At 42.4% G+C, this 27,697-nt stretch overlaps 1 protein-coding gene and 1 long non-coding RNA gene across 4 annotated transcripts in view; one reads left to right on the top strand and one right to left on the bottom strand.

Annotated features, from left to right (window-relative positions):
- TUSC3 (tumor suppressor candidate 3) overlaps positions 1-4,094 on the bottom strand; it is a 130,837-nt gene extending 126,743 nt beyond the window's left edge. The window contains exon 1 of the mRNA XM_079989812.1: positions 3,902-4,094. Within this exon, the coding sequence (XP_079845938.1) occupies positions 3,902-4,021 (120 nt within the window). The 5' untranslated portion in view covers positions 4,022-4,094. The remainder of the gene's footprint in view (positions 1-3,901) is intronic.
- A 12-nt stretch (positions 4,095-4,106) lies between these two features.
- The window catches only part of LOC307223643, a 39,217-nt gene continuing 15,626 nt past the window's right edge, over positions 4,107-27,697 (top strand). The window contains exons 1-4 of one of the 3 annotated variants that reach the window (XR_013842142.1): positions 4,107-4,240; positions 6,431-6,500; positions 9,715-9,762; positions 20,874-20,888. This is a non-coding gene — a long non-coding RNA (uncharacterized lncRNA). Of the gene's footprint in view, positions 4,241-6,430; positions 6,501-9,714; positions 9,763-20,873; positions 20,969-27,697 lie in introns of those variants that run through there. The other 2 variants (XR_013842141.1, XR_013842140.1) reach the window with 2 other exon arrangements.

Here is a 27,697-nt window from a genome sequence, read left to right as displayed (position 1 = left end):
CTAGTTAAACTATGGATATTACCTGCACATGGTGTAGTGATGGCCCACCACTTGGACAGCTTTAAAAGAGGAATGGAAAAATTCATGGGGGATAAGCCTATCAATCATTACTAGCTACAATGCAGGAAGTATGCCTCTGAAGAGCGGCTGCTGGGAATCACACATGGGGAGAGTACTGTTACAGTCAAGTCCTGCTTGCGGGTTTCCCATAGGAAGATGCCCTTTGGCCAGACCCAGCCAAGCTCTTCTTTATGTTCCTAAGAGCACAGCTCCAGAACCTTTTTTTTATGGAAAGGCCTTGTAGCAGAAGAAGGAAAGAATGAAGGTATAGGCAGACCACAATTACTCAGTAGAGAGAAAAGGGCAACCACAAGCCACATGAAGCAGGAGGAAGGGCTCTGCTTTCCAAGTCTTGAACCATGGGTCTCTGAATTAAGTGCTAACTAAAAGGCAGCCTGATAAGGGCTAGGGATATCGGTCCCACCTCTCGGGTCCAGTATATCTGAAGGAGCGTCTCCATCCCCATTGTTCTACCCGGACACTGAGATCCAGCGCCGAGGGCCTTCTGGCCGTTCCCTCACTGCGAGAAGTCAAGTTACAGGGAACCAGACAGAGGGCCTTCTCAGTAGAGGCGCCTCCCCTGTGGAACGACATCCCACCAGATGTCAAAGAGAACAACAACTACCAGACTTTTAGAAGACATCTGAAGGCAGCCCTGTTTAGGGAAGCTTTTAATGTTTGATGTTTTACGGTATTTTAATATTTTGTTGGAAGCCACCCAGAGTGGCTAGGGAAGCCCAGCCAGATGGGCGGGGTATTAATAATGCCTTATTATTATTATTATTATTATGAGAAGCAGAAGCCATAATAAAACCAAACAAGGGCAGGATCCCTTTTTCCACTGATGCACTCAGGTCTCCATTTCTACTTTTCCTCCAATCTAATTCTAACAACACAAACCTGTAGATATGCCTTCACAGGAATTTGTCCCACCAAGCTCAATGGGGCTATTCCCAGGTTAAGGCTTACAGACCACACTTTGGTAAAAGCAAATGGCACCCCACTTGGTTTATAGCAAAGATTCAAATTAAAATAATTCAACACTTTACTATTCTGGCCATTTTTACTCAGAAATATCACCAATTTCAGGAGACTCACTTTCTACTGGTTAACTCTTAACTGAAGTCATGAAATACAGCACTTGGCTCATAAAAAAACCCTGGATGAATCAGAAAGAGACACACATCCTGCAATACATAAAGCAATGGAAAAATAATTTTAAAACTTCCTAAAGATCCTGATCCTAAATACATCAGCGTTCCTTTATTTGCAGCAGTAGCCTGATGGGGAACAGACAGCTGCTGAAGCAATGGTGAGGGCTTGCAGGCTGTTGCAAATTTGTTTACAAGTTCATTTAGTATAAAAGCTAGCCACATGTATTTTTTATTATTAGTACAAGCTGCAGATAAGCATCAGGGTTGCATATTGTCACATTTTTATTGTATAAGTGCTAAGATCAGCAGCTACAGTGTTTCTCATTATCTCAAACAAATTACAATTGTTTGTTTGGGTGTAAATCATGTGCCCAGCATATTGTGATCACAAAGGATAGGGTAGAAGACATTTACTGACTACGAGGCTCACAAAGTAGAACACTTATATTTATAAACTTCATCTCACAATATTTATATATTATGAATAATTCCATAGTGTTGTTGCATACCAGCTATTCATATACTGGTTAGAAGTTGTCCAGTCACAAAAGGCATTACTCACTGAATACATGCTACAAAGCCAGAAAGTTAAATGTTTTCAGAATAATTAATCCAGGTTCATAGATATAAAGTATTTCCCCACCCCTTCTATGCATGTTAAATGATAAAGCAAGGAGTCTAATCCCAATCAGTAGCCAATGGTGGCTAAGAGACTTGAAGTATAAGTGTGGAAGGATGCAGACCTACTGTCTATTATGTAGTTGTCTGAAGACCTTATTGCCATGGCTACATTCAAAAACATAAGCATCAATCTTGTGGGAATACCTATTTGGAAATCTGAAGGATTTATACTGTACTTACTTATATGTTTAATTTAAGACCCATGTACTGATGGTCATGGTATTCATAGTTGATGCTGATTTGATTTACTGTTATTATCTGTATTATTACTATTATTTGTATATTATATTTTATCTTTATTTTTTCTTCTCTTTAATTCACTTTTCCCTTTTTTCTTGGTAAACATGCAAATAAAATAAAATAAAATAATAATAACATAATCAAGTGAGCTAGAGAGACAGTTAATTCAAGCCAAGAGCAGCAGTGTTATTTTATCTCTGCAAGACAGGAGGTTCCCCCATTTTTCAGGGGATAATACTGGATGTCTGGCATTAAATGGAGAAAGGAATGGAGAAGGAAAAAATAGCATGTATTGATGGCAAAAAGACTAGGGAAGGGTCTATATTACAGAAATCTCCAAAAGCAGTATTGGATGTGCTACTAATTTATGAAAACTTAAGAGGCAGAATTATTGCTGATATTAATTTAACCACAACAGCTATTTCAATATATAACATTCTGCACTATGCAGCAGTTAGGAGAGGGTGTATATATGGGACAAATGTAAGGACAATGGCCAACGAATAGGAAATTGTACAAGTGATTAAGGTGGGCTTAAATGTCACTGGTGGTATCAAAACATAGTGAGAAGTACAAGGGAGAAAGGAAGGAAAACAACAACAAAGCAGTCATTAATTACTAAAAGGATGTTCCTGCCATGTGAAAATCACACAGTGTGATCAGGAATTCCTTTCCACTTATTTCCAAATAGGTGCTTGTGTTTATGTCAGAAGAGACTTTCATCACATGCTCAGAGGCACTTTCTTTTTCTCCACTGTAACACCACATGTTCCATCGATAAAACAAGCTGTGGGATATGAGATGTAGAACTGATTTTGCTTACACGATCTAACAACATTTTTGAGGGGTGGGGTTTTTTTGTAATTAATTCAAAAAACATATTAAACAATAGAAAACAGGTTCTGGGTTTAAACACTAGTTATGTCTCTTATCTGATACAGCTTTTGCATTGGTGGTTCAGTGGTAGAATTCTCACCTGCCACACAGCTTTTGATCAGCAGTCCTGAGCAAGGAAAACACCCACCTAACCTTCTCCACATTCCTATTATTATCAGTGCTTTTTTTTTCCGCAGGGGAACGCATACCCCTAAACATTTTGTGAATCGTTCTACTTTTCTCCATTTGCTGTGTTTATTTCCCCCCGATTTGAACTATAAAATGGTGATTTTGAGTCAAAATGAGAGGACCCCTAAACATTATTATTATTATTTTTAAAAGCACTGATTATTAATGTTTACCGCCCTTCATCCGAAGATCAAAGGGCAGCTTACAACACACAAAAACACACACACACAAACTCCACGTAGCATAATAACGAACATTTCTAGGCATTTCCAGAAATCTTAAGGATCCATCTTTCCCACATGTCCAACCTATGGTTGTCCCTCAGAGGGATGGATGACTGTGTGGAGGGAAGAGGCAGCGAGAAGGAGGGGGGTGGGAACGATTGCTATAAATGACACCTAATAATGAAATCTTAAATGTGGGCATTCACATTGTATAAATAAAATTGTAAATAGAAGACAACAAACAAACAAACAAATAGAAAAGGATATTAAATATATATATATATATACCAACACAAAGGAGCTGCGGGGGGGGGGGAGGTGGAGAATATATTAAACTCATAAACAAAGGGAGCTGGAGGGGTTTGTGTGTTGAACCCTAGCTATCTCTCCCCCCCCCCCCCCCTTGACACACACAGGGAGGCAGGAGGGTCGCGCGGGTGGGGCGCGTGGAAACGGGAGAGAAGAGAACGGCTCTACCTCCTTCTTCTTCTGGCCTCCCCCGAACTGGACACAAAGGAGGAAGAGGAGGAGGAGGAGGGGGGGAAGGAGGCTGCTCCCCACAGGCAGGTGCGGCGCCAGGCGCCGTGACGGGGCCATGGCTTCCAACGGGCGCCGGCGCGTCAGTCTCCGCCACAAGCACCTGGGAAACGCCGTTATCCACGCCGTTCTCCTCCGCGCTGATTGGGCCCCGAGGAGCACCAATCCAGAAGCGAGCCTGCTACTGGGCAAAGCCTTCTGGGAAATGTAGTCCGTTCCGTGGCGGTGGTTCTCAAAGGGTGCGGAGCGCCGCGCAGGTGCGGCAGGAGAGGATGGCAGGTGTGGCGGGACCCGCTCAAAGAAGCGTTTAAACATTTCACTATACTATACTATACTATACTATACTATACTATACTATACTATACTATACTATACTATACAGTACTAGACATGCGTATGTATATATGTGTGCATGTGTGTGTTTCTCTCTGTATATATATATATGTGTGTGTGTGTGTTTCTATTATACACACAGACACGCACACACACACACATATATATACATTCATACCTCATGTTACGTTTGCTTCATGTTACGTTTTTTCAGGTTGCGTCCCACGCCAACCCGGAAGTACCGGAAAGGGTTAATTCCGGGTTTCGCTGCTGCTCGCGCATGCGCAGACACGCAAAACGACGTCACATGCATGCGCAGAAGTGGCAAGTCGCAACCCGCGTGTGCGCAGACACGCCACTGTGGGTTGCCTTCTTTTCATGTTGCGAACGAGCCTCTGGAACGGATCTCGTTCACAACCAGAGGTACCATTCTGTATACACATACACACATAAATATTCGCAGAATGTGGAATATGCATCTTTTCAAAATCAAGCACTGCTAGGAGTTGTTGCTTTTTGTTTCCCAATGTATTTCTTATTGATAAAAAAAATTAGTGCAGCATGAGCACATTACTATTATTATTATTAAATATGTTTTCGTTATTAGTTTTATTATTTATACCCGGCCCACCTTGTTGGGTTTCCCCAGCCACTCTGGGTGGCTTCCAGCACATATAAAAGCTTAATAAAACGTCAAACATTAAAAACTTCCTGATACAGGGATGCCTTCAGATGTCTTCTAAAAGTTGTGTAGTTCTTTACTACCTTGACATCTGATGGGAAAATGTGGTTCAGAGGGAAGAAGTTTGAGAACCACTGTTCTGAGTCCCCCCCCCCCCCCGCGCTTCCTCTTTCGTAGGGTTTCCTTATTATTTTATGTATACTATTCCTGAACATAAAGCGATCGCTACTGTGAAACCTGGTTCTTTGCTTGCTTGCTTTAACGTAAGTCCCACTTTATTCAATGGGACTTAACACCTGCAAGCAAGGGTGCAACCTGGATAGCAGCCTTAATTAATAAGTTTGTTGTTTTGACCTAAGCCCCCTTTCCCTACATAGGAAAGCAAATGTACACAGTGATATGAAGCTGAGAAAATATCGGTAGCTTGCCTTTAATGTGGGGTAGAGAGAAGTGTGTGTGTTTTAGCATTCTGTGCAACTTAAAACACACTATTTGATACGTGTCCACTCAGAAGTAAGTCGAGTTGAGTTCAGAGGTCCTTAAAGGTAAAGGCAAAGGGACCCCTGACCATTCGGTCCAGTCATGGACGACTCAGGGGTTGTGGTCCTCATCTCGCTTTATTGGTCGAGGGAGCCGGCGTACAGCTTCCGCGTCATGTGGCCAGCATGACTAAGCCGCTTCTGGCGAACCAGAGCAGCGCACGGAAACGCCGTTTACCTTCCTGCCGGAGCGGTACCTATTTATCTACTTGCACTTTGACGTGCTTTCAAACTGCTAGGTTGGCAGGAGCAGGGACTGAGCAACGGGAGCTCACCCTGTTGCAGGGCTTCGATCAGCAAGCCCTAAGCTCTGTGGTTTAACCCACAGTGCCACCCACATCCTTACTCTGAAGTAAATGGATATTGGGCTGCTGCATATATAGTATATGACCACCTTTATCTAGCCCCCATACATTACAATTAGTATCATAGAATCATATAATTGTAGGGTTGGAAGGGACCATGATGGACATCTAGTCCAACCCCCTACAATGCAGGAATCTGTCCCCAATGTGGGTCTCAAACCCATTACCTTGAGATTAAGAGTCTCATGCTCTACCGACTGAGATAAAAATAATGACAATGCCATCAACAGTATCAGAGGTGATTGCAGATTTCTATGCCTTTAATAGCTGGCCAGCAGACAGAAATATAGCAAATTTAGATTACCCCCCCCCCTTCAAGAAATAAAGCTTTGTAGGCTAATTTTCTGCCTATGAAATAGTTTTTGAGTGAGTGCACAAAAATCTTGCCATAAGAAGGTTCACGGCCAATTCTCATAACCAAATTAAAGAAGGATCCTGGAATTTATTGCTGGTTTGTTTGTTTAAATTAAATAAGGTTAACGCTTGTCATGATTAAGATAAATGAGCAATGGATGTGCTGTTAAAATATTATTCTCTTTACTCGAAACAGAAACTAGCGATAATAAATGTGATGGTTGGGATATCCTATGCAGCACAATCCAGTGCATGTCTATTCAGAGGTAAGTGCTATTGAATTCAATGGAAAATTCTCTTAGATAAGTGTGTACAGTGGAACCTCAGGTTACGTACCATTCTCCTTATGAACGCTTCAGGTAACGAGCGCCACTAACCCAGATGTAGATGCTCCTGGTAGCGAACTTTGCCCCGGGATGCGAGCAGAAGTCGCACGCCAGCGGCACAGCATCAGCAGGAGGCCCCATTAGCGAAAGCGCGCCTCAGGTTAAGAACAGTTTCGGGTTAAGAACGGACCTCCAGAACAAATTACGTTCGTGGAGGTCCCACTGTCTAGGATTTCAGGCTTTGACTCTTACCCAACAAAAATTTCACAAGCTTCAGTATGTAATTATTTAGGAAATGCAACATATATATTTTTTGTTATTGTCAAGACTATGTTCTTGCTAGGGCAGTCTGATATATAAAGAGAGAACTGGCACATTACACCAGGGACCCTTCTTCTTCTGTCTGCCTTCTCCTCACAATAACCAGCCAAATGTCTCTAGAAAGCAGGGCATGAAGACAACATACTTTCTTCCACCTGCTCCCAGAAGCTGTTATTCTGTGTATCCCCCACCCTCACCCCATCCCACCCCAAATACTAAAATAATATTGTTATTGTTGTTATTTTACACCCAGCCACGCTGGGCAGCTTCCAGCAAAATATAAAAGCATAATAAAATGTCAAACATTATTCCATGTTCTGTGGAATACTGTCTCCATGCTTGAACGTTCTACTAACCTACCATGGCTAATAGTTACAGGTAGACCTAACCTGTACTAATTCATCTAAACCCCTTTTAAAGCCATCACTACATCTTGTGACAATAAATTACATAATGGCTGGTTTCCTTTTGTCACAGAATTGTTCTATGATTTTGCCTCTCCTGAATCTACTGCTTATCAGTTTAAATTAATTACCCTGAATTACTAACATTGACTACTTTTCTGCATCATACAGTATATAGTTTTCAAATGCCTACCGTGAGCCCCAGTCATTTCCCCCTTTCCCTCAGACCATGCCCCCTTTCCCCTGACCACATCCATTTTGCCTCAGAAAGGTAAAGGTAAAGGTAAAGGTACCCCTGCCCGTACGGGCCAGTCTTGACAGACTCTGGGGTTGTGCGCCCATCTCACTTAAGAGGCCAGGGGCCAGCGCTGTCCGGAGACACTTCCGGGTCACGTGGCCAGCGTGACATCGCTGCTCTGGCGAGCCAGAGCCGCACACGGAAACGCCGTTTACCTTCCCGCTGGTAAGCGGTCCCTATTTATCTACTTGCACCCGGAGGTGCTTTCGAACTGCTAGGTTGGCAGGCGCTGGGACCGAGCAGCGGGAGCGCACCCCGCCGCAGGGATTCGAACCGCCGACCTTTCGATCGGCAAGCCCTAGGCGCTGAGGCTTTAACCCACAGCGAAAGGTGGACAGGTGCAAATCTGGCTCATGAGCTGTAAATGGTTCTTTCTGTGCCCTAATCTAAAAAGCTCAAAACTCTTGACTCTTTATTCTTAGGGAAACTGCCCCCTCCCCAATTCTTTGATTAATTTGGTTGACCTTTTCTGCATCTTTCGCACCTCTGTAGAACTTTTTCTGAGATAGGGCCCTGTTTCGACATAAGACCTCCAGTTGTAGTAGATTGTTGTGAGATTAGCTGTCTGGTTACTCTGAATGGGTCTATTATTATGGTTTTACTTGGGGTTGTGACAGCAGTACTTAAAAAATGAGTGTCAAATCCCTGCAAAATAAACATATAATAATAATAGCCTGCCTTCCTACAATACCTGAAATTGAAACAACAAAGCTACAGATAAAATAAACTGTAAAATAATAAAATGGCAATCATGTAAAAATATGTAATGTTTAACTAGAAGCACACTGGAATAAAGCATCTGGGTTGGACCAAGCATGTTGCCCTGAGTAGGGTGTTCCATAATCTGGATATTGTAACTGAAAAGCCCCTCTCTCTTGACTCCGCTTGCCACTCCTCATGCAAAATTGGGTCCCACAAAATTCTCAAATCATTTCTCATGAGTGGAGACAGTGCCCAACATGCTCTGGTGCCATACCTTGACTTTCAAGGTCAAAACCAACAGCAAGTTGTTACTAATGAACCGGGTAAAGGATTGAAGTAATGCATTCAGATCTTTGGGCTTCAGCCAACCCCCTGGCATCCAACATTCTGAAACAAGTGAATTGTCTGAATTGTCTCCATAGACAGCTCAGCATAGAATGAATTACAGTAACCCAACCTAGAGGTGACTAGGGCATGAATGACTGAGGTCGAGTCAAAATAACTTTAATGATCCTTTAATGGTTTTTATGTTCTCTTCAATAGGAAATCTAGCTGCAGGGTGATGGGACTGATACCATTGCTCAGTGCAAGGAAACAGGAGTTTTACGGTTTGATTAAAGAAGCTGAGAGTTTAACAGGGAGGGGTAAAGTCTGGTAGAAGATGTACTCTCTCTAGATCCAATTCAGACTTATTGAAGGAGTTCTCGTTTGATTCAGCTATGCTGTACTTACGTATTTGTAATTAAAGTTGAGATTACAGTATGACTGGTAATCTAGACATACACAAGGACTTTTAAAAAACAAAATTCTCATTGTCAAACTGTTAAGCCATGAAAAACAACCAGAAGGAACTAAAGTAATACTTCCCCCACTTTTATATGTCTTTAGTGCAAGTGGAATATGGGGTTAATTTATTTTATTTTAGCGTTTTGTTTGTTAATATCAACTGAGCTTTTATGGCAATGCAAATTGCTTACAGGCAAAGCTTTCCTTCATTTATCCACTCACATTCACAACATTTCAGGCCCTGTGGGTAGTATCCCCAGCTTCATGTAAATTGGCCAAGCTGTGCATCAGTGCTTTAACTATGTGAAGCCATGATGTTTAAAACTAGACAATCGACTGAACCAATCTGACAGCTGTGCTAGAAAATTCTTCTCAAAAGGAACAATTTGCTTGCACTATAATCAGCCAAGGTAGTGCAATGTTGCAGGGGTCCAAGCAGTGACCGAAAACTGAGTGGAAACTTAAAAATATAAACGGTGTAGAATATTTTATTTGTATGGTTTTTTCCTGATTTGCCATAGCTAAGTAAGAGCATGGCCCATCTGGCCCAGCGCTAATAGCTATTCAGATGTCAGAAGTAGGGAGAATTGCAAGATTTCTCCTTAATTCTAGCCACTCTCAAGATAAGTCATTTGTCTTCTAGGTTGCCTCAGAGCATCAGAGGACAGCTGGAACTCCTGGAAGTGGCCAGGTAATTCCCAGGTGTTCTATTTGAAGGGCCTCTCAACCAGCTAGGATGGTTTCATGGTCTTGCCTATGCCCTATCTTCATGGCAATCTGTAAATATTTTGCAAACAGATGTGTCACTCTAAGACAAATCTATGAGTAGCATTTCATATTTCATATTCTGAATGCTAGTTTCTGTAAGTGGTTTCTACAGTTACGTTTCTGAGCATAATTAAGTGTTGATGCTGACTTCTAAAGCCCTAAACGGCCTCGGCCCAGTATACTTGAAGGAGCGTTTACATCCCCATCGTTCAGCCCAGACACTGAGGTCCAGTTTTGAGGGCCTTCTAGTGCTTCCCTTACTGTGAGAAGTGAGGTTGCAGGGAACCAGGCAGAGGGCTTCTCAGTAGTGGCGCCTGGCCTGTGGAACGCCCTCCCATCAGATGTCAAGGAAATAAACAACTACCTGACTTTTAGAAAACATCTGAAGGCAGCCCTGTTCAGGACAGTTTTTAATATTAGATGTTTTATCATGTTTTTAATACTCTATTGGGAGCTGCCCAGAGTGGCTGGGGAAGCCCAGCCAGATGCCTATCAAAATCAGAATCCACATCTTGCTTTACAGTCTTGCTTTACAGTCAAAAGAAAGAAAAGTCAGGAGCTCCGATCATGGATCCCTCACACCCTGACCCTCCCATCTCATACAAGGCAATCCTTGTGTCCTCAGCCGTTTGTGTAATATTATATAGAGAGGGTTGCTGTGAACTGCTTTTATAAGTCGCTGTAAAATTACTTACCACAAATAAACTCCTAATTCATATCACTGCTGTAGCAACTTCAGGGCGTTTTGCAGATGGTTCTTTTAGCTGCTTCAGCCTCTAAAATTTCCTGCTAAACCTGGAGCCTGGATAGAAAGCCACTTGGAAATCCCATATATACTGTGCAAGCTGCTCTCCTATGGAATTGGCCCGAACATAAGCTGTACCCGAATATAAGCCGCACCTTTAAAATTGGAGGGGAGGGGGAAAGAAAAACAAAAAAACAAATATAAGCCACTCCCTTCCTCACTGCTCCTGGCTGCATCCTGAGCCGGGGCTGCATTGCTGATGGCCTTTCTTCTCTCCCTTCCCAGCCTTGGGGGAGAGGACGAGAGACTATGCGCAGGGCGGGCTCTGCTTTGCCTCGCTCCTGGCGCTGTTTGCCCCGCGCTCCTGGCTGCATACTATAGGGTCGCGAATATAAGCCACACTTTAACTTTTCATGGTCGGAATTTGGGGAGAAAAGTGTGCCTTATTTTTGGGCCAATGCGGTATTTTAAATGGTTGGAAAATATTGGCTTTCAATTCTTTTCTTTTCTTTTTTTTAAAAAAAGGCTTTAACATGACTAATTATTTCAGAACAAGTCTGGTAATGGTTAAAACTCATGATGAATGTGTGTGTCTGTGTGCACATTCCCTAACTCCAGAATTAGATTATCCTGTGAACCGCCCTGAGACCTGCGGGCATAGGGTGGTATACAAATTTAATAATACAGTGGTACCTTGGGTTACATACGCTTCAGGTTACATACGCTTCAGGTTATATACACTTCAGGTTACAGACTCCACTAACCTAGAAATAGTACCTTGGGTTAAGAACTTTGCTTCAGGATGAGAACAGAAGTCGTGTGGCGGCGGTGCGGCAGCAGCGGGAGGCCCCATTGGCTAAAGTGGTGCTTCAGGTTAAGAACAGTTTCAGGTTAAGAAGGGACCTCCAGAACGAATTAAGTACGTAACCAGAGGTACCACTGCAAATAGATAAGTAGACACATTATGCCCCCCTGGGGGACAGCAGCAAGAGAGGGCTATTGCTAGCATGTGCTGCTTGCAAACTTTCTATAGGCCACTGTGGGCAAGAGATTGCTAGACATGATAGATCTTTGATCTGATTCAGCCAGGCTCTTCTCACATGCTTGAGACAACCAGCGCCAGAGGCATGCAGTCACTGGACTAGGGGGACTAAGCTAGTCGCCTAAATGCTTCTGGTAAATTAGAGTATTAAAGCCTAGCGCCTTCTCAAAGCCTGGAACGCTTCTACCCAGCTTAGGGAGGGAGGCTCTGACAGGGCCAAGAGTCCTTCTGCCATCTTCCCAAAGCCTGCCCGGATTTGGAAAGGAGGGGGCAGGCTTCCAGCATCTTGTCAGAGACCTGGTACCTCCTTCCCCAAACCCAGGAAGCTTCTGCCCAGCTTAGGGAGGCAGGTGCAACGCTCACACGCATGACATCAGGACGTCATGATTTTCCCTGCACCACCACTGCCAGCAATTGCACTCACAAGCTGGCACCTCTGGCCCCAACTGTTCCTCTACAAAAAATTTCAACACACGCCATTGAGCCCCACACAGGATAAGTTCTGGAAGCCTCCTAATGATTCAGGTACCACTGAATAACCTAACAACCAAGCCAAAGAACCACATCTGGAAGTTGGCAAGAAAGCAAAGTAAAGTTGCAGGTGACATAATTTTTCATTCTGCGTGATCGATGATGTCGTGTGTGCTGGAATGACAAAGAAGTGAAATGGAGACCAAGTTGGAAGAAAAATTACATCTGGGTTCCTACCTAAGCACCAATTTTTGTGATGGGAATATTAATCATGACACATCATATCCAAATGAACAGTGCTTAACAAAGTACCTGAGAGCAAAATCAAGATTCCACCCCACCCTTATTTTCCACCAATCCTGAAGGCTCATCTTCTTTGACAGCAAACTGTCCTCAAAGCACTGAGCCAAGAAGAATATGTTTGGCAGCTATCAGAAACAAACAGCTTATATTGGATTCCTAGTCAATAGAACAGAAGGTGAACCTTTTTTCCAGGTAGAAATCTCTCAGGTTTATGGTTTCTCAATGCTTTGGGATGGTGCGAAGGTAATACTGATAATCTCCCAGCTATGGTGAGGCACCTGAGGGTTTCTGTTGATCTATTTGCTTCTATTCAGGAACAATAGCAACACCTGGGATCCTCGGTCAACTGAGGAGGATCTGAGCCTCGCAGGACCCTCCCAAGCATATGTGAGGACTGAGGATTAGGCCTACTCACCCACCTATAACCGCAGCTTGATTTTTTTTTTTTTAAAGAAATCATTTTAAATTTCCAGGAGGGGGAAGAATCATAGATACCACCTTGAGCTCCATGGAGGAAAGGTGGGATATAAATATAATGATAGATAGAAAGACAGACAGACAGAAAGAGATAGATGATGATAGATGATAGATAGATAGATAGATAGATAGATAGATGATAGATAGATAGATAGATAGATAGATAGATAGATAGACAGACAGACAGACAGACAGATAACAACTCAATAGAAGTAAAAATTGGAATAAATGAGTGGAGCTTCAAATGCACTCCTTGCCTGGGGCACTGCTTGGTCTGTGGCCATCCTTGGTCTCTGCTGCACTAGAATAGGCAGTTTAGAGACTGCAGCCATCAAATTAACTTGTACACAAATGGCCTCCATGTAATTTAAGTTTTATTGGCAGGCTCCCGGAACTAATCAAATGAAAATATACACTTATGTGCGTAAGGAAGAGATTCTGCTCCGGATTAGGGAAAGCAAATCAACTGCCATAGTAGTACAAATAGCAAAACTAACAGAAGATTAACTTTTCAGAAGTGCTTGCCAGCTTATCATTATGAACAGAAAAAGCTGAAAAGAGCTGGAATAATACCTAGAATAATGGCTTGGGGTGGGGGAGGGATCCTCAGGATAAAAGGGCTGACTTTTTGCCCCAGTACCAAAAATAACTAGGAAAGAACCCAAAAAGCAATTAATATAGATGGCATTCTCACAAAGCTATTATTAACATTATGGGTCCTGTTGCACTAAAAAAATTGTTCTGCCTGAACTTTAGAAGAGTTCAAAAAAAATCTGATACGTTTACCTTGACGATCATTTCAAAGGGGGCTAGCTGACGCTGCATATCTCTGTTAATTAATTTAACAATTGTAAATAATTGATACAGCTTTCGGGGCCTGCACATGCATCCCTGACAAAAATGTAGCATTTTCAAGTACCCATAGTGGCAGATGGAAAGAGAATGGAGGAGGCATAGTGCATAATTTCTAGACATACCTCTAGTAGAATCAATGAGTTTCTGGAGCTGAACTCCCGGGTTCTGGGAAGAAACATGGGCGTTATGATCTCTGCTTCAAACTAAATCCTCTAGAAATCTCATTGCTGAATTCATCCATTGCGTTTTCAGTCTGGAACATCATTGTTGCAGGTCTGACTGGGGACAACATGCCACATGGTTCCATGCCTGCCTCCTTTCATTCAGAAAACATGTTAGATATAAAACTCATGGTTGCAACAAACTGGTCATTTTATTTACTGTGTTGCATTTTCAGGCCAGCTCGCCTTGAACATTATAAAAAGCTCACCTTCCCCCTAGAGCTTTGATTTTTCCTCACCTCCTCTACCACTGAACAAATTGGGTCCTAATTCCTTGCAACTCTGTGGTGTCTAGTGAAGCCAGCTAGAAATGCCCAGAAAAGGCTATTGGGCAATGCTTTTAATGAGAGAAAGACATTCCTAAAGAAGAAGTCTCTCCTGTGTGTGTGTGTGCTCGCAAAGGAAGAAACAACAGGTCTCAGATGGGGATGGTGGAATAATTGTTATCCTTATTACTACAAACTATTAATTCATTGGAATTCAATGTTGGCACTTGTGAAATTATTCCAGGTCAATTAATTCATTAATGTGTGTGTGGAATTAATAATCATTATGGATCATTATAACAGAGCAATTATTAGTGCATTTGAAGTCATTGTTGGTGCTTGTAAGAAGCATTCTAGGGCAATGAAATTATCTTTTTAAATATGTTTTTAAAGAATTAATCATATGCATTGGTAAGAATTTCGGTTTGGCTTCAGCCCTCTCAGCTTTGGTGCGTGAGAACCCAACCTGCAAAGTGGGAGGGTTTGCAACAGAAAATAGGGTGCTTGGACCATAAAAGTTTCACTACCCCTTGCCATACAGGGTGAAGTTTCCAGTGTACATTCTCTAGTGCTTCGCCTGTGACTAATTGCCTGTGGCCTATGCATCCCTACTCCATGCATTCAAAAATATTGCTGTGCAGAGTGTTGCTAAGAACTTCTATCATTTGTACTCACCACTCCAAGCCTTGCTCAGACTTTGAAATTGAGTACTGTGTTGTCCAGTTTAGATGCCACACTTCTGGATCTCCAAACATGAGGAACATGATGCTTCCTCATTCTCCCTTCCAATTCAGCCAAACTCTGGTAAATACTGACTTCAGACTATGTTTTCAAACCATGGTTTTGAAGTCCATTGGCTAACCATGGTTTGAAGCTTAGCAATGGCCATAGTTGCCAGATTTGAATGTCACTGTAAACTACGATTGGAGCAATCTGGAAATGGAGGAGAAAATCCTTTTTTGAGAGACGAATGAGGTGATTAGAGAACAAGAAGGATTAAGGCTGCGGGTTATAATCAACAGTCCTATTCAGAATAGATCCTTTGAAATTAATGTAGATGACTAACTTATGTTCCTTTATTACAGTGATTATACACTTGAGCAGAACTTAGCTGGATACAACACAGAGCATGTGAGCCCATGGTGCAGCTTCAATAGTTTGGCAAAACAGCTCAGATGAGCCAGTGTATGTGGCATTTCAGTGATATTGATACATGAGAAATGGGCTATTGGACATGTTTCCTACCCTAGACTGGGGACAGTTTAGCAGTGTGGTCCTGCGTGGGACCCAGGCAATACTTAAGCCGTTTCCTGCTCAGGCTAGCAATCCCTTTTCTTTTCTTTTCTTCCCTTCCTCCTTCTGCCTCATTATTCTTGAATTATGTCCGCATTTGAAATTGTTTGGAAGGCTAGATTAATTGCCTTCCCTTCATTCATTTATGCTGACATAACATCAGTGGCACTGTCTGTGCATTTCTCCACTTCTGAATAGAGCACTGCCAGCGCATTCAAGCATGAAGGCAACTTCATCATTGCTCCCGAAGCAGCCGGAAGGTTTTGTTCGTAAGAGTTGGGTTAACATACAGAGAGGGCATGAAGATGTTCTCCTTCCTTTACATCTCATTAGGGATACTGGAAGCCGCCTTGTACCAAATCAGACCATTGGTTCATCGGGCTCAGTATTGTCTACACTGGAAAAGCAGCGGCTCTCTGGCATTTCAGACAGTGGTTTACGCCGACTGGTAATATTTGTCTAGAGTTTCAGAAAGGAATCTTTCCCAGCCCTGTACCTGATGATGTAAGGGATTGGACACAGGAGCTTTTGCATGCATACCATGTGCTCTGCTACTGAGCTACAGACCTTCCCCAAGTTGTCCCGGTGATCACATGTGGAGCGATAAGACTATTTATAGGCTTATGGAAATACTCCTGTCTGACCAGAGCAAACAGCACTGCCCTGGCGATCTGCTGGAAAAACAAACAAGCACTTTAGGGCATTTTCAATGTGACTTCATTCCATAGGCATCCCTGATAATAAAAAAGAAAAATGCTCTCGTTTCAACCTTACAACTACCTGATGCAAGATTTGATGTGACAGCCATAAAACCTAGAAATGTCCTCATCAAACTAAGACAGGTGGCAATGCAGCTGCTTCAAAAGCCCATCCAAACATATGTATCTTTTCTTTCGGCAGTATTAGTATGCTGCGCCTAACTGTTACTAGGCAAAGTGATGTTAACAGCACCACAGATCACTTATTAATGTGGCACATCTGTCCTCTTTGTGTATAGAGACAAACAGCATTTCCATCAAGCAAGAAACTTGTGTACCATAAATCCTGATGAACCAAATGGCACAGGGATTTTTCCTCCTTCCTTTTGCAGGGAGGGCAGGAAAGGGAGGGTTGGTTTTAAATCCAGACAAAGTGACAGTCGGTTATCTCCTCTCATTATTTCACTGCCTAACAACAGATACAAGATCATTTTCTGGTGGTGCTCTTGGTATAGGTTGGAGCCATACAGAATGCACTACAATATGTGAATTCAAGGTTTCTTTTTCCTTCCAATTCTGAAATCACATTTTGATGGAAAGCTTAACCATGGGCTGGATTGTCCAGTTAAAAACTATTATATACAACCCAAGTTGTATGGATTCTCCGTATTCTTATGTGGGGAATGTTCCATATCCATATCCACTTATAGATTCTCAACTTACAAACGTTCAACCATTTGGTCCAAAGCAAATGTTGCATTTCAATATTCTGAAGTCTGCATTGATTGTGGCCAGTTCTATTGATGATTTGCACTGTTTTGTCCAATCTACTGGTGTTCAAAACACAACATAATGTAGGTTGTACCAGTGTATCACAATCCCATCAGAACAGGACCCTGGAGAGACTTCCTTCAAGGAAGAGGTGTGGGACCCTCAGAGAAACCCAGCACATCTGGGGACCAGGAAGAACTTACTGTAGTCCTGAGATAGCACCAAATACCTAGTCTCATTGACATGTTGCCAGATTCCTCTAACAGCCACTTCAACCACATCCTTCCTCAACCCCTGATTCTCCTCCGTTGTCCCATATTTCAAGATCAAACGGGACAGCAAACCCAATGGGAGAATTGGAGTCTGAGTGTTCATTTGATGTCCAGGGGTCTATCACCAGGGTTTTCTTGGGGAGGAAGGGTCTACTCAGGAGGAGGGAGGCTTCAGAGAGAATTCAGTTTTGAACTAAGACCTAGATTATCATATTGCTTTTATAGAAACAACAGGTCCTTTGCTCAGCTGCCACACTAGGTGGTGGTCATGGGCACAGTGGCACTACTGCCACTTTGGGAGCATAAGAGAATGTCAGGTGCTCGGTTCAAGGACTGGCAGGCTAGGCAAGCAGTATAGTTGTGCAACCCACCCTAAAAAACAAAACGCCCGACAGATTTGGGGTTCTATAGTAGACAACAGCATGGAATTGGCCCTCACTAGAAGAATTGTGGCCTTTGTGTCTTCATTTGATATGCCCGCAGATGCCTCTAAGACTGGTCATAGACTAAATGGCACCCAGGTCAGGAACCTCCTTGGTATTCTCTCCATTTCTTCAACTTTTGAATGCTTTATTATTTATTCCATTTGTAGTCCATTTAATGGGTTTGATTTATCACAGTCTCAATATGATAAATTTGCACACGTGGGTCTGGTCACAGTCTCCCTCCCTCTCTCCCACCCACACCACTACAATTTATTGAATGGTGTTCTTTTAAACATGTGAGAAAATTTACAAGAAGAAATAATATTAACACAGTCCTGGCTATGCTTTACATGTAAGGTTGTATGGTTTGTGTTAATCACATTGATTGTTACTTTGACAGCTGAATAGATAGACCATGACGAGGAATCCCACCCCCCTTCCCCGCAAGGCCATCATTCCCAAGCCTGGCGCTCTGATCAGCTGAACAGCAGTGCCTGAAAACTGACTTAGGTCCAGACACATCTTTACCTGCCCCCAAACCAACAATATCTCCCAAATACTGGCACCAAAGAAAAAGAATGGAGACCTAAAAACTTGGAGCAAAACTCTTATGAAATGGTGAAAACATCTTATCCAAGACAAGATAGCTCAGTTGGTTAGAACATAGTGCTGATAATGCCAAGGTTGCAGGTTCAATCTCCATAAGGCACAGCAGCATATTCCTGCATCGCAGGGGGTTGGACTAGATGATCCTAAGGGTTCCTTATAACTCTATAATTCTATGATTCTATGTCTGACTTAGGCTACAATCCTATCCACACATTGATTTCAATGGAGCTTACACTGTCAGATTTAATTGAAGTTGTTCAAAGGTACCGATGAAAAATAATTCTTTAAAGGTTACCACACAGAGATAAGGAGCTAAATCTCCATACAACACAACTTGATAGAGGGGAAATCCACAATAATCTAGTTCCTTTCTTTTTATTCTCCTCTTTTGAGAAAGGATATTCCAAACATCAAGCACCACTGAGCTTTGTAGGCTCATCCTGCTGACTTATCCCTGTTAGAACAACCTAATTAGACGAAAGCTTATTTTGGAATTGTTTGTAATCAACTAGGGAAGGAGAATAAAAGCAGCCATATTATCTGAAATTTCAAGGTGTATGTTTCCCTATTAATGCTAATTACATTTATAAAATGGAAACTGTTTCCCTTTCCTGGTCTTGCTATACACAAATGTGAATGCGCCAGTTGCAATGCAAGGGCACACACAAACAGAAGCAAATAAACTAAAACAATTGGTTGTAAACATAATTTGTTGCATTCATCCAAGGGTGGAGAACCTGTGGCTCTCTAGGCATTGCTGGTCTGCATTTTCCACCCTCCCTGACTATTGACCATGCTGGCTGGGGTTGATGAGAGTTGGCATCCAACAACATTTGGGAAGACCATAGGTCTGCCACCACTGCCTTAACCAATACTGGGAATACTGGAGTATTGAGGTGCAGTAATACTTTAGGGATAGTTGACACACAACCTTGGTGATTTTTGCAACTGTATATGATGCAGTTTCCAAGATCTCAGACCCTGAGTCACAGCACATAGTGGCATGTTGCCTAGCACACCAATTAGGTAAAGGTAAAGGGACCCCAACCATTAGGTCCAGTCGTGGCCGACTCTGGGGTTGCGGCGCTCATCTCGCTTTATTGGCTGAGGGAGCCGGCGTACAGCTTTCGGGTCATATGGCTAGCATGACTAAGACGCTTCTGGCAAACCAGAGCAGCGCACGGAAACGCCGTTTACCTTCCCGCTGGAGCGGTACCTATTTATCTACTTGCACTTTGACATGCTTTCGAACTGCTAGGTTGGTAGGAGCAGGGACCGAGCAACGGGAGCTCACCCCGAACCGCCGACCTTCTGATAGGCAAGTCCTAGGCTCTGTGGTTTAGCACACCAATTACTGGGGATAAATTGCAACAAAACATAGAATCAATGCAAGTGATGAAGAAAGATCTGTATTTACTACAAAATCTAAAAAGTGGTAACCACTTTGCAGACACCACCAGAAGTGCCAAGTTGCCCCTAAGATTCAGGGGGCCTGGCTTGCATCACCCGTGCGGCATGTCATTGGGGGAGGCCGAGCCCTCCGGAGGAGCCGGCCACTGAACCTGCAATGCATGATGCACGCTAGGCCCCTCAAAATTGAGGGGGCCCAGCCACCTTCCAACAAACATGTCTTCAGCCCCCTGAATACCACCTTGCCTGAACCAGCAGCTTAACTGAATAGTTCACTTACATGACCGACCTTAAATGTGCAAATAGACTCGTGTCAGATGTAGGATAAGGCTGTTACCAGTTATCCTAAGTAGCGGAGGGTATAAACCAAATATACACAGAGTGACTAACATCTAGTTGAACTGTGTTAGAGAGCAGGTTTGATGCTGGGTGCCACAGAACAAGGCACGTTAGCAATTTCAGGACCATGGATAGCTCCACATGAGCATCTTGCTCCAAGAAAGGTTGAGGCCAAACCGATCCCTTTTAAGCCTCTGTCTCTAAACTACCTCTCCCAGGCTCTTCCCTCTTGTGACCCTGTAAAGGACCAACCCTCTGACCTAAAGATGAACACTTCTCCTCCTTTCCATTTTGGGCAGCGACAGAGGTCGGGATGTCATTCAGCTGGACTTTCCAAAATGAGACAGCTCCTGCTGCTTTGCAGCTATAGGCTACTCTCTCTGTGTCATTAGAATAAACTTCCCTAGTGGCTAATTGTTCTACAAACATTTCACCAACAACTTGGCAACCTGAGTCTAACAAAGAAGTAATAAGGCTCTGTATAATTAAATAAATGTTCACAGAGTTGCTTTCATTTATGGTTACTATGGAAGGAACACATAATTGGCTCATGGGGAACAAAAAGAGCATATTTCTTGCAAAGATCGCTGAAAAGGAATTGTCTCTGTTTCTTGTGTAAGCCATATCCCTGTACCTTTTTTTTCATTAGAGTGAACTCCAATTTGCATTAGCCTTTCCTATGAAAACCCCTTTTGTTTTCTAGAAAGAGCCTTTGTTATAAAGGCAAGAAGAACATAAAGACAACTTAATTCCAGAATCCTGTGATGTATGTTGATACAATTTCTACTGCACGAACAAAGGGAATGAATTTTTTTTTAATTACAATCTCCCTAATAGGACACCTCCAATTATATGGTGAAGAACCCAACTGAGTGGTAGAGGAGCTACTTTGCATGCAGAAGGTCTCGGGTTGAATTTCTGGTTACTCCAGGTAAGGCTAGTAAAAATGTCCTTCTGAAATGCTGGAGAACTGCTACCAGTGTAGACAAAACTGAGATAGACCAGGCCCAATGTTAATTTCTGGGCAACCTGTCAGTGGTGGACTGGGGCAGGTGAAAGAAAAGGTGGGCAGAGCAACAGATGTAAATGTACAGTAACTACTTTGCACAGTAGGCTAGATGTGCACTCACACACCCCATGGAGGCAAGCAACAGGCATTACAGAGTTCAAGGAACTATTCCAGCCAGGCAAAAGACTTGGGGTGTGAATCATGGCCATTGAGCAGGGTAGCCTGGCAAGCTGAGGGCCTGATGGAGAAACCTAGCAGCCACATTTGGTCCTAGATTCTTCATCCTTGGTCTAGATATGATGTGATTCAGTATAAGGCAACTTGTTATATTCTTAATTACCTGCAATGGCTTCAAGGTATATGGTTGTTGTTGTTGTTGTTGTTGTTGTTGTTGTTGTTGTTATCTGTCAGGCTTGGGGAATCCTCTCCCTCCCCCCGATAGCACCCAGAGGCAGGGAGGAAACAAGAAAGTTATTACGTATGATTTATTCAGTTATCACAGTAAAATACAAAGAATGGCGGTCATTCCTCCATAATGGAGTTGCTCGCACTGAATTCCTCCTTCTTCCCTCTCTAGCAACAATACCTGCTTCTATAGCTGGGGTCAGCAAACCTTTTCAGCAAACCTGTCCCTCAGACCTTGTGGGGGGCCGGACTATATTTTGAAAAAAAAAATGAACAAATTCCTATGCTCCACAAATAACCCACAGATGCATTTTAAATAAAAGGACATATTCTACTCATGTAAAAACACACTGATTCATGGGCCGTCCGCGGGCCGGATTTAGAAGGCGATTGGGCTGGATCCGGTCCCCGGGCCTTAGTTTGCCTACCCATGTTCTATAGCATCTGTCTGTGGACAATTGTCTCTGCTTTTTGTTCTAACAACCTTAACAAACGCCACGTTTTGAGAGAAGAGGGGTCAGGTATTCTGCGCAATGACTTGTTAGCTAGCTGCTCTATCTCCCCTCCTCCTAACACAGCATAACTCAGCTGTTCACCTGTCTCTGAGCTGCTATCTTCCTCAAAGCCCTGCTGTAATTTGAGATTGCCTTCCTCCTCACTGTAAGCTACAGGAGAAGGGCGGGGAGACCTCCACCATTCCTTCTCTTCTTCGGCACACATTATTATTATGCTGCCCATCTGACTGGGTTACCCCAGCCACTCTAGTCAGCTTCCAGCATATATAAAAACATAATAAAACATTACACCTTAAAAACTTCCCGATACAGGGCTGCCTTCAGATATCTTGTAAAGGTTGTAGTGTTACTTATCTCCTTGACATCTGATAAAAGGGTGTTCCATGGGGTGGGCGCCACTATCGAGAAGGCCCTCTGCTGGTTCCCTGTAACCTCCCTTCTTGCAGTGAGGGAATCGCCAGAAGGCCCTTGGAGCTGGACCTCAGTGTCTGAACGAGGGGGGTGGGGTGGAGATGCTCCTTCAGGTATACAGGTCAAAGTTCACCACAGCCTTCAATTCAGATGCCATCATTAGGTGCACAGTGATAAAACAACAACCTCTAAGTAGTTATTTATCTGAAAGGTGGTGCTTCAACTCTGACAAAGTTGATGCTGAGCACATACGGCATTGGTTCTCTTTCAGGTATCGGATTGCTAGGCATTCTGCATTTATTCTCAGTAGGATTTATTACTTGGCTCTGTAGTCTTTAAATTATCCCGCTGAACACTTGCATAAATAAAGACAGCACTGCAAATGTATCATTTCTTTTGGTGAAATCTACTGCATAAATTATCCCGAATGGCTATGTCATATATAAACTTAAAATGAATAATTTAATTGCAGATCTGTTGTGATGAGGATTGATATACCTTCCTACCTACAAAGAGGCTAAATTAAAAGCTGTGGTACCGTAACATTCAGTTGCATATGCTAGTGGTGGCTTGCCAGGTTATATCTATACCTATCAAAAGCTAAAGCAGGGATGGGGAACCAGAGAGCCATCCAGGTGGTGAACTCCAACTTCCATCAGTCCCATCCAGAATGGCCAAAGGCCAAGGATGATGGACACTGTAGTCCAGCAACATCTAGAGGGTTGCAGCTCCCCCAATCCCTGATGTTGAGGAGTAATGTATTAATCTCAAAGCAGATGTATATTTAGGAGAACATCTAGTACTTTCAACAGCCTCATACCATTTTGAATTGACTAGTAGGCTGCTGAATGATTTGCAGTAGATCAGCAATCGGCTCCCAGTTGCTTAGCACTAACAATAAAACCCTCTTTTTTCCTTCTAAACTATGCTTCTAGATTTAGAATCCTAGATATGTAGTAGCTCAGGTGTCGGTTTGCACTTGTATTGTGTGTTGAGTCATTTAAGCTGATGGGAGTGCAGTAGGTAATTTGCTCCACCCCTTGAATTATTTTTGCATATGGTTCCACTCACTATTTTGTACCCCTCTTCAGTCAGTAGCCCTTAGGGTTTTAGTAAAACAACAAAGTAGACCACACAAACCTGATGTCTGCCCATAACTTTATAAGGTAGGGCATGGTATCTAGCTTCGTCTTTTGAAAAAAATCGAACAAAGGAAAACAATGACTAGAGCAATACCAATAGCAATAAAATGTAAACGTTCAAGTAGTCTCATATATTTTGAATACAACATGGCACAATATCTAACATTTTGAGAGATAGGCTTGTCTGACAGCATTCTTGTCCATGTCTTTTTGATGGGCAGATGGAAGCATAGTTTGTTTACTGTATTAAAATTAAAACAGCTGCTTTATTGTTTTCTTAATAGCATGTAACTCTGGGATCAATAAAATTGAAGAAGGGCAGGCTAAACATCAAATCAACCAGCAACATGATTTAGCCCCGAATAAAGTGGTTATTTTTTTCCTTTCTGTTTTAAGGAGAGGAAGGTAATATTCATTAATATTCTAGGTCTTGCCTAGCCAGTCTTGTGGCATTCATATTAGGCTGCTTAGATCTTGACACGTCTACTGTCATTTCTTGGTTAATCTCAACTTCTTTTTGTAGCCTAGGGTTAAACTTCCATATTCGCGCAAAATAGATTATGAAGGTGATGGAGCTGTAAATTGTTTCCTCAGACTTTGCAGTTTCTGAGCTGAAAAACATAAAATAAAACTGAATGTATCCTGATATAAGCATGGTATGTAACAACTCTGCATTGTATAGATGATGCACAGAGAAGCAAAAGAAGATGAGTTTACACAAGATGAAAGCAAAGCTGGCAAATGAAATAAGGGGAAAGGACTTTGAAATAATTTTTAAAAGACAGACAATGTATGACAAAGAAATGTAATCGTGGAATAGTGGGGATGGAAGCAAAGAAGGAATTACCAATAACAGATAAAACAACAACAACAACAAGTCTGTTTGTTATGTTTAGAAAGGACTAGCCTAGCTGTTTTATTCCTCACCATTCCACACTCATCTTGGAAGGCAGAAAAAGGTAGTCGATTTCTTTCCCATTCCTGGACAATTTTAAGTAGAGCTTACCGGAGATTTTCCTTTACTGAACTTATTTATTAAAAGGATTTATTAATCCTTTCAAGTCATTTTTGATATTCAGGGCAGCATGAAATTTCATTCATTTGTGGCTACAAATAATGGCTGATATGAGACCAGAAAGCTGAATAGTATGAACTAGTCATACAAAGCAATTTTTTAATCATAAATGTTTGCAGGTGTTGTAACTCAGTTTTATATTTTTGCATGGAGTATCCGAACTGAAGTATTGTTTGTCTCTATTATATAGTGTGTGTACATTCAGAGATCACTGAAGAAGACCGTTGGTTGAAATGCATTTGGTTAATTGTATTGTTTTATTTGACACCCCCCCCCCCGAATATTTATTGGTTATGTCACAACTGAGTTGCTGAGTTGGCATCCATCTATCTTGGGAGACAATGGAGGACTGCACCTTTGGGGGAGAGGGCAAGCTGTTGGATGGTTTCAGCACCTGCTATGGCTGTAGGGACTGATGCAGGAGAGACACGTTTTGTTGCAGCTAGGGCAGATGAAGGCAACCAATTGTGCTGCTGCAGATACACCATGGTGTTTCTCCTCTGGTCACTGCTATGGATATATGACTTGACTGCCTGTCTCCAGGCACTGTGGTCGTCTGTAAGGGATTCCCACATGGCAGGGTTGAAGTTACCAGACTTCATGGCATGTTTGCAGAGATCATTGTAAAGTAGAGTTGGTCCGCGAGTTGGCCTGGTGCACCATGTCACATTTAATTTATTTGTATTTATGATATAAAGTTGCTGTATTTAACTGGTTTATACTATTTCGTGGCTTTTTGATGTTCAGATCTCAATTTGCGTGCTGGTTTTCTACCTGTTGAAGTGGGGCACAATTTCCTCTTTGTTGGGTTTTATGTGAAACCAGCTCCAAAACATCTCTTCTCTTCCTCAGTGAAGCAAAATGCACGAGGAGGTGTCAGTAGGATTTTTCCTGTGTGGGAGCAATGTGATAGAGTTGGAGTGGGGAAACTCATTTTGTCGGGGAGACATTAGGAGATGTGAGGCAGTCACACATATTTTCGTAGCATGTAGTTCTGCTTGCTGGTATAAGTGCAAGTGATAATCTATGTGCAACGTTTCTCCTGCAACCAGCTTTCAAAAGGCACTTTAAAGTGTTTCTGAAAGTTCAGTGGGGGAAGCTGCAGTCCAGGGATTGTTGCCTAATCGTTTAAAAGGGTTTCTGGCTTTCAAAATCTTGCAATCACTTCAGCCTCTGGGTCTTCAGAGCAAAAGTAGAATAATAAGATCCTCATTCTCCCAAATCTATACGTAATCACAAATCACACAGGGTGTTCTGAGAACAATAGAGTGTGGCTGGAGACTGTAATGGGCTGGATGAGGGCCAACAAAATGAAACTTAATCCAGACAAGATGGATGTAACCTCCATATTAGATTACCATAATGTGCTCAACTTGGGGCTGCCATTAAAAGCAGGGGCCCAAGGTGGCATACATGGTTCTTCCTCCTCTCATGTTATCCTCACAACAACCCTGGGATGTAGTTTTGGCTGAAAGGCCACCCAGTGAGCTTCATGACTGAGTACAGATTGGAATCCTTATTTCCCTGGTTCTAGTGAAAATAATATAACACTGCATTATATTGTGGCTTGCCAACAAAGGTTAAAGCTATGGTTTTCCCAGGAGCGATGTATGGAAGTGAGAGCTGGACCATAAAGTAGGCTGATCGCCGAAGAATTGATGCTTTTGAATTATGGTGTTGGAGGAGACTCTTGAGAGTCCCATGGATTGCAAGAAGATCAAACCTCTCCATTCTTAAGGAAATCAGCCCTGAGTGCTCACTGGAAGGACAGATCGTGAAGCCGTGGCTCCAATACTTTGGTCACCTCATGAGGAGATAAGACTCCCTGGAAAAGACCCTGATGTTGGGAAAGATGGAGGGCACAAGGAGAAGGGGATGACAGAGGATGAGATTGTTGGACAGTGTTCTTGAAGCTACCAGCATGAGTCTGACCAAACTGCGGGAGGCAGTGGAAGACAGGAGTGCCTGGCGTGCTCTGGTCCATGAGGTCACGAAGAGTCGGACATGACTAAACAACTAAACAACAACAACAAAAACACATTATATTGTGGGGAAATAACAGAATCGTAAAATCGTAAAATGTATTAGGCAAGATTGCACACAAGAAAATATATATAATACGTTAGTCAGTTACTTAGTGAGGCTTGTACCCCCACAGCTTGTGAAAGGGACAGAAATCATGAAGATGTAAAAATCAGTTCCTCGGTCATCTCAAGGGGTAGTCAAGCAGACTCTATGGCCCTGTTTTCTTGATCTGGAACGTGACCTCCAGTTAATCTTCAATCAAGTCCTCTGCCTCTGGCCTATTTAATCCTTGTCTGTCTGTTGTGGAACCTTATTACTAACACTTATTATTTTATTTTGACAAAGCAATAATCATACATAAATAAAAATAACAATGTGCACCCCACCACCACGACCATTCCATTTTAACTATCCAACCTCCCAAAATTTCAACACCTCTTGCGATGGTTTGGTCCCTTTCCATTTTAACAGTACAAATTATACAAACACCATCCATATCTCCTCAAAATCATTTCTCCTGCATGTTCCCCATCTTACATTAATGGCGCATGTTAATTTATCATTAATAGCTATTTCCCACACCTCTTTATACCATTCTTCCATTTTATATTCTGCTTGCCCCTTCCACTTCCTAGATATAATAATGTGTGCAGCTGTCAATAAATTTGTGAGCAAGTCCTTCATAGCCTGTGTGTAAATTGATAATAATGCTACCTCTGGACTTTTGGTCAGCTTTAACTCAGTGATTTCTGTTATTTCCTTAAACACCCTTTGCCAGAGAATTTGTACATATTTATACCCCCATCACATGTGAACATAATTCTTGGTTTCCTGGCATCCTCTCCAACATAACAAAGAATATTCCTTGTTTATTTGATTTCATCTGACTGCTGTTAAATGCCATCTCCAAATTAATTTATAGTAATTTTCTTTTATTCTTATAGACAACATAGACAACAACACTCTTTTTGAGCACCTCATTGACTCAGGCCTTGTGGATGCTTGTTCAATTGCACCAGAGTTTGCCCAAGGCCCAAGACTACCTGTTTGTTTAGCTCTTCCTCAGACACCTGCTGTAG

This window comes from Podarcis cretensis (genome assembly GCF_951804945.1).
Source record: "Podarcis cretensis genome assembly, chromosome: 9".
Lineage (NCBI taxonomy): Eukaryota > Metazoa > Chordata > Lepidosauria > Squamata > Lacertidae > Podarcis > Podarcis cretensis.
The sequence above is the reverse complement of the archived record's forward strand: the minus strand, read 5'-3'. Positions and strand labels throughout refer to the sequence as shown.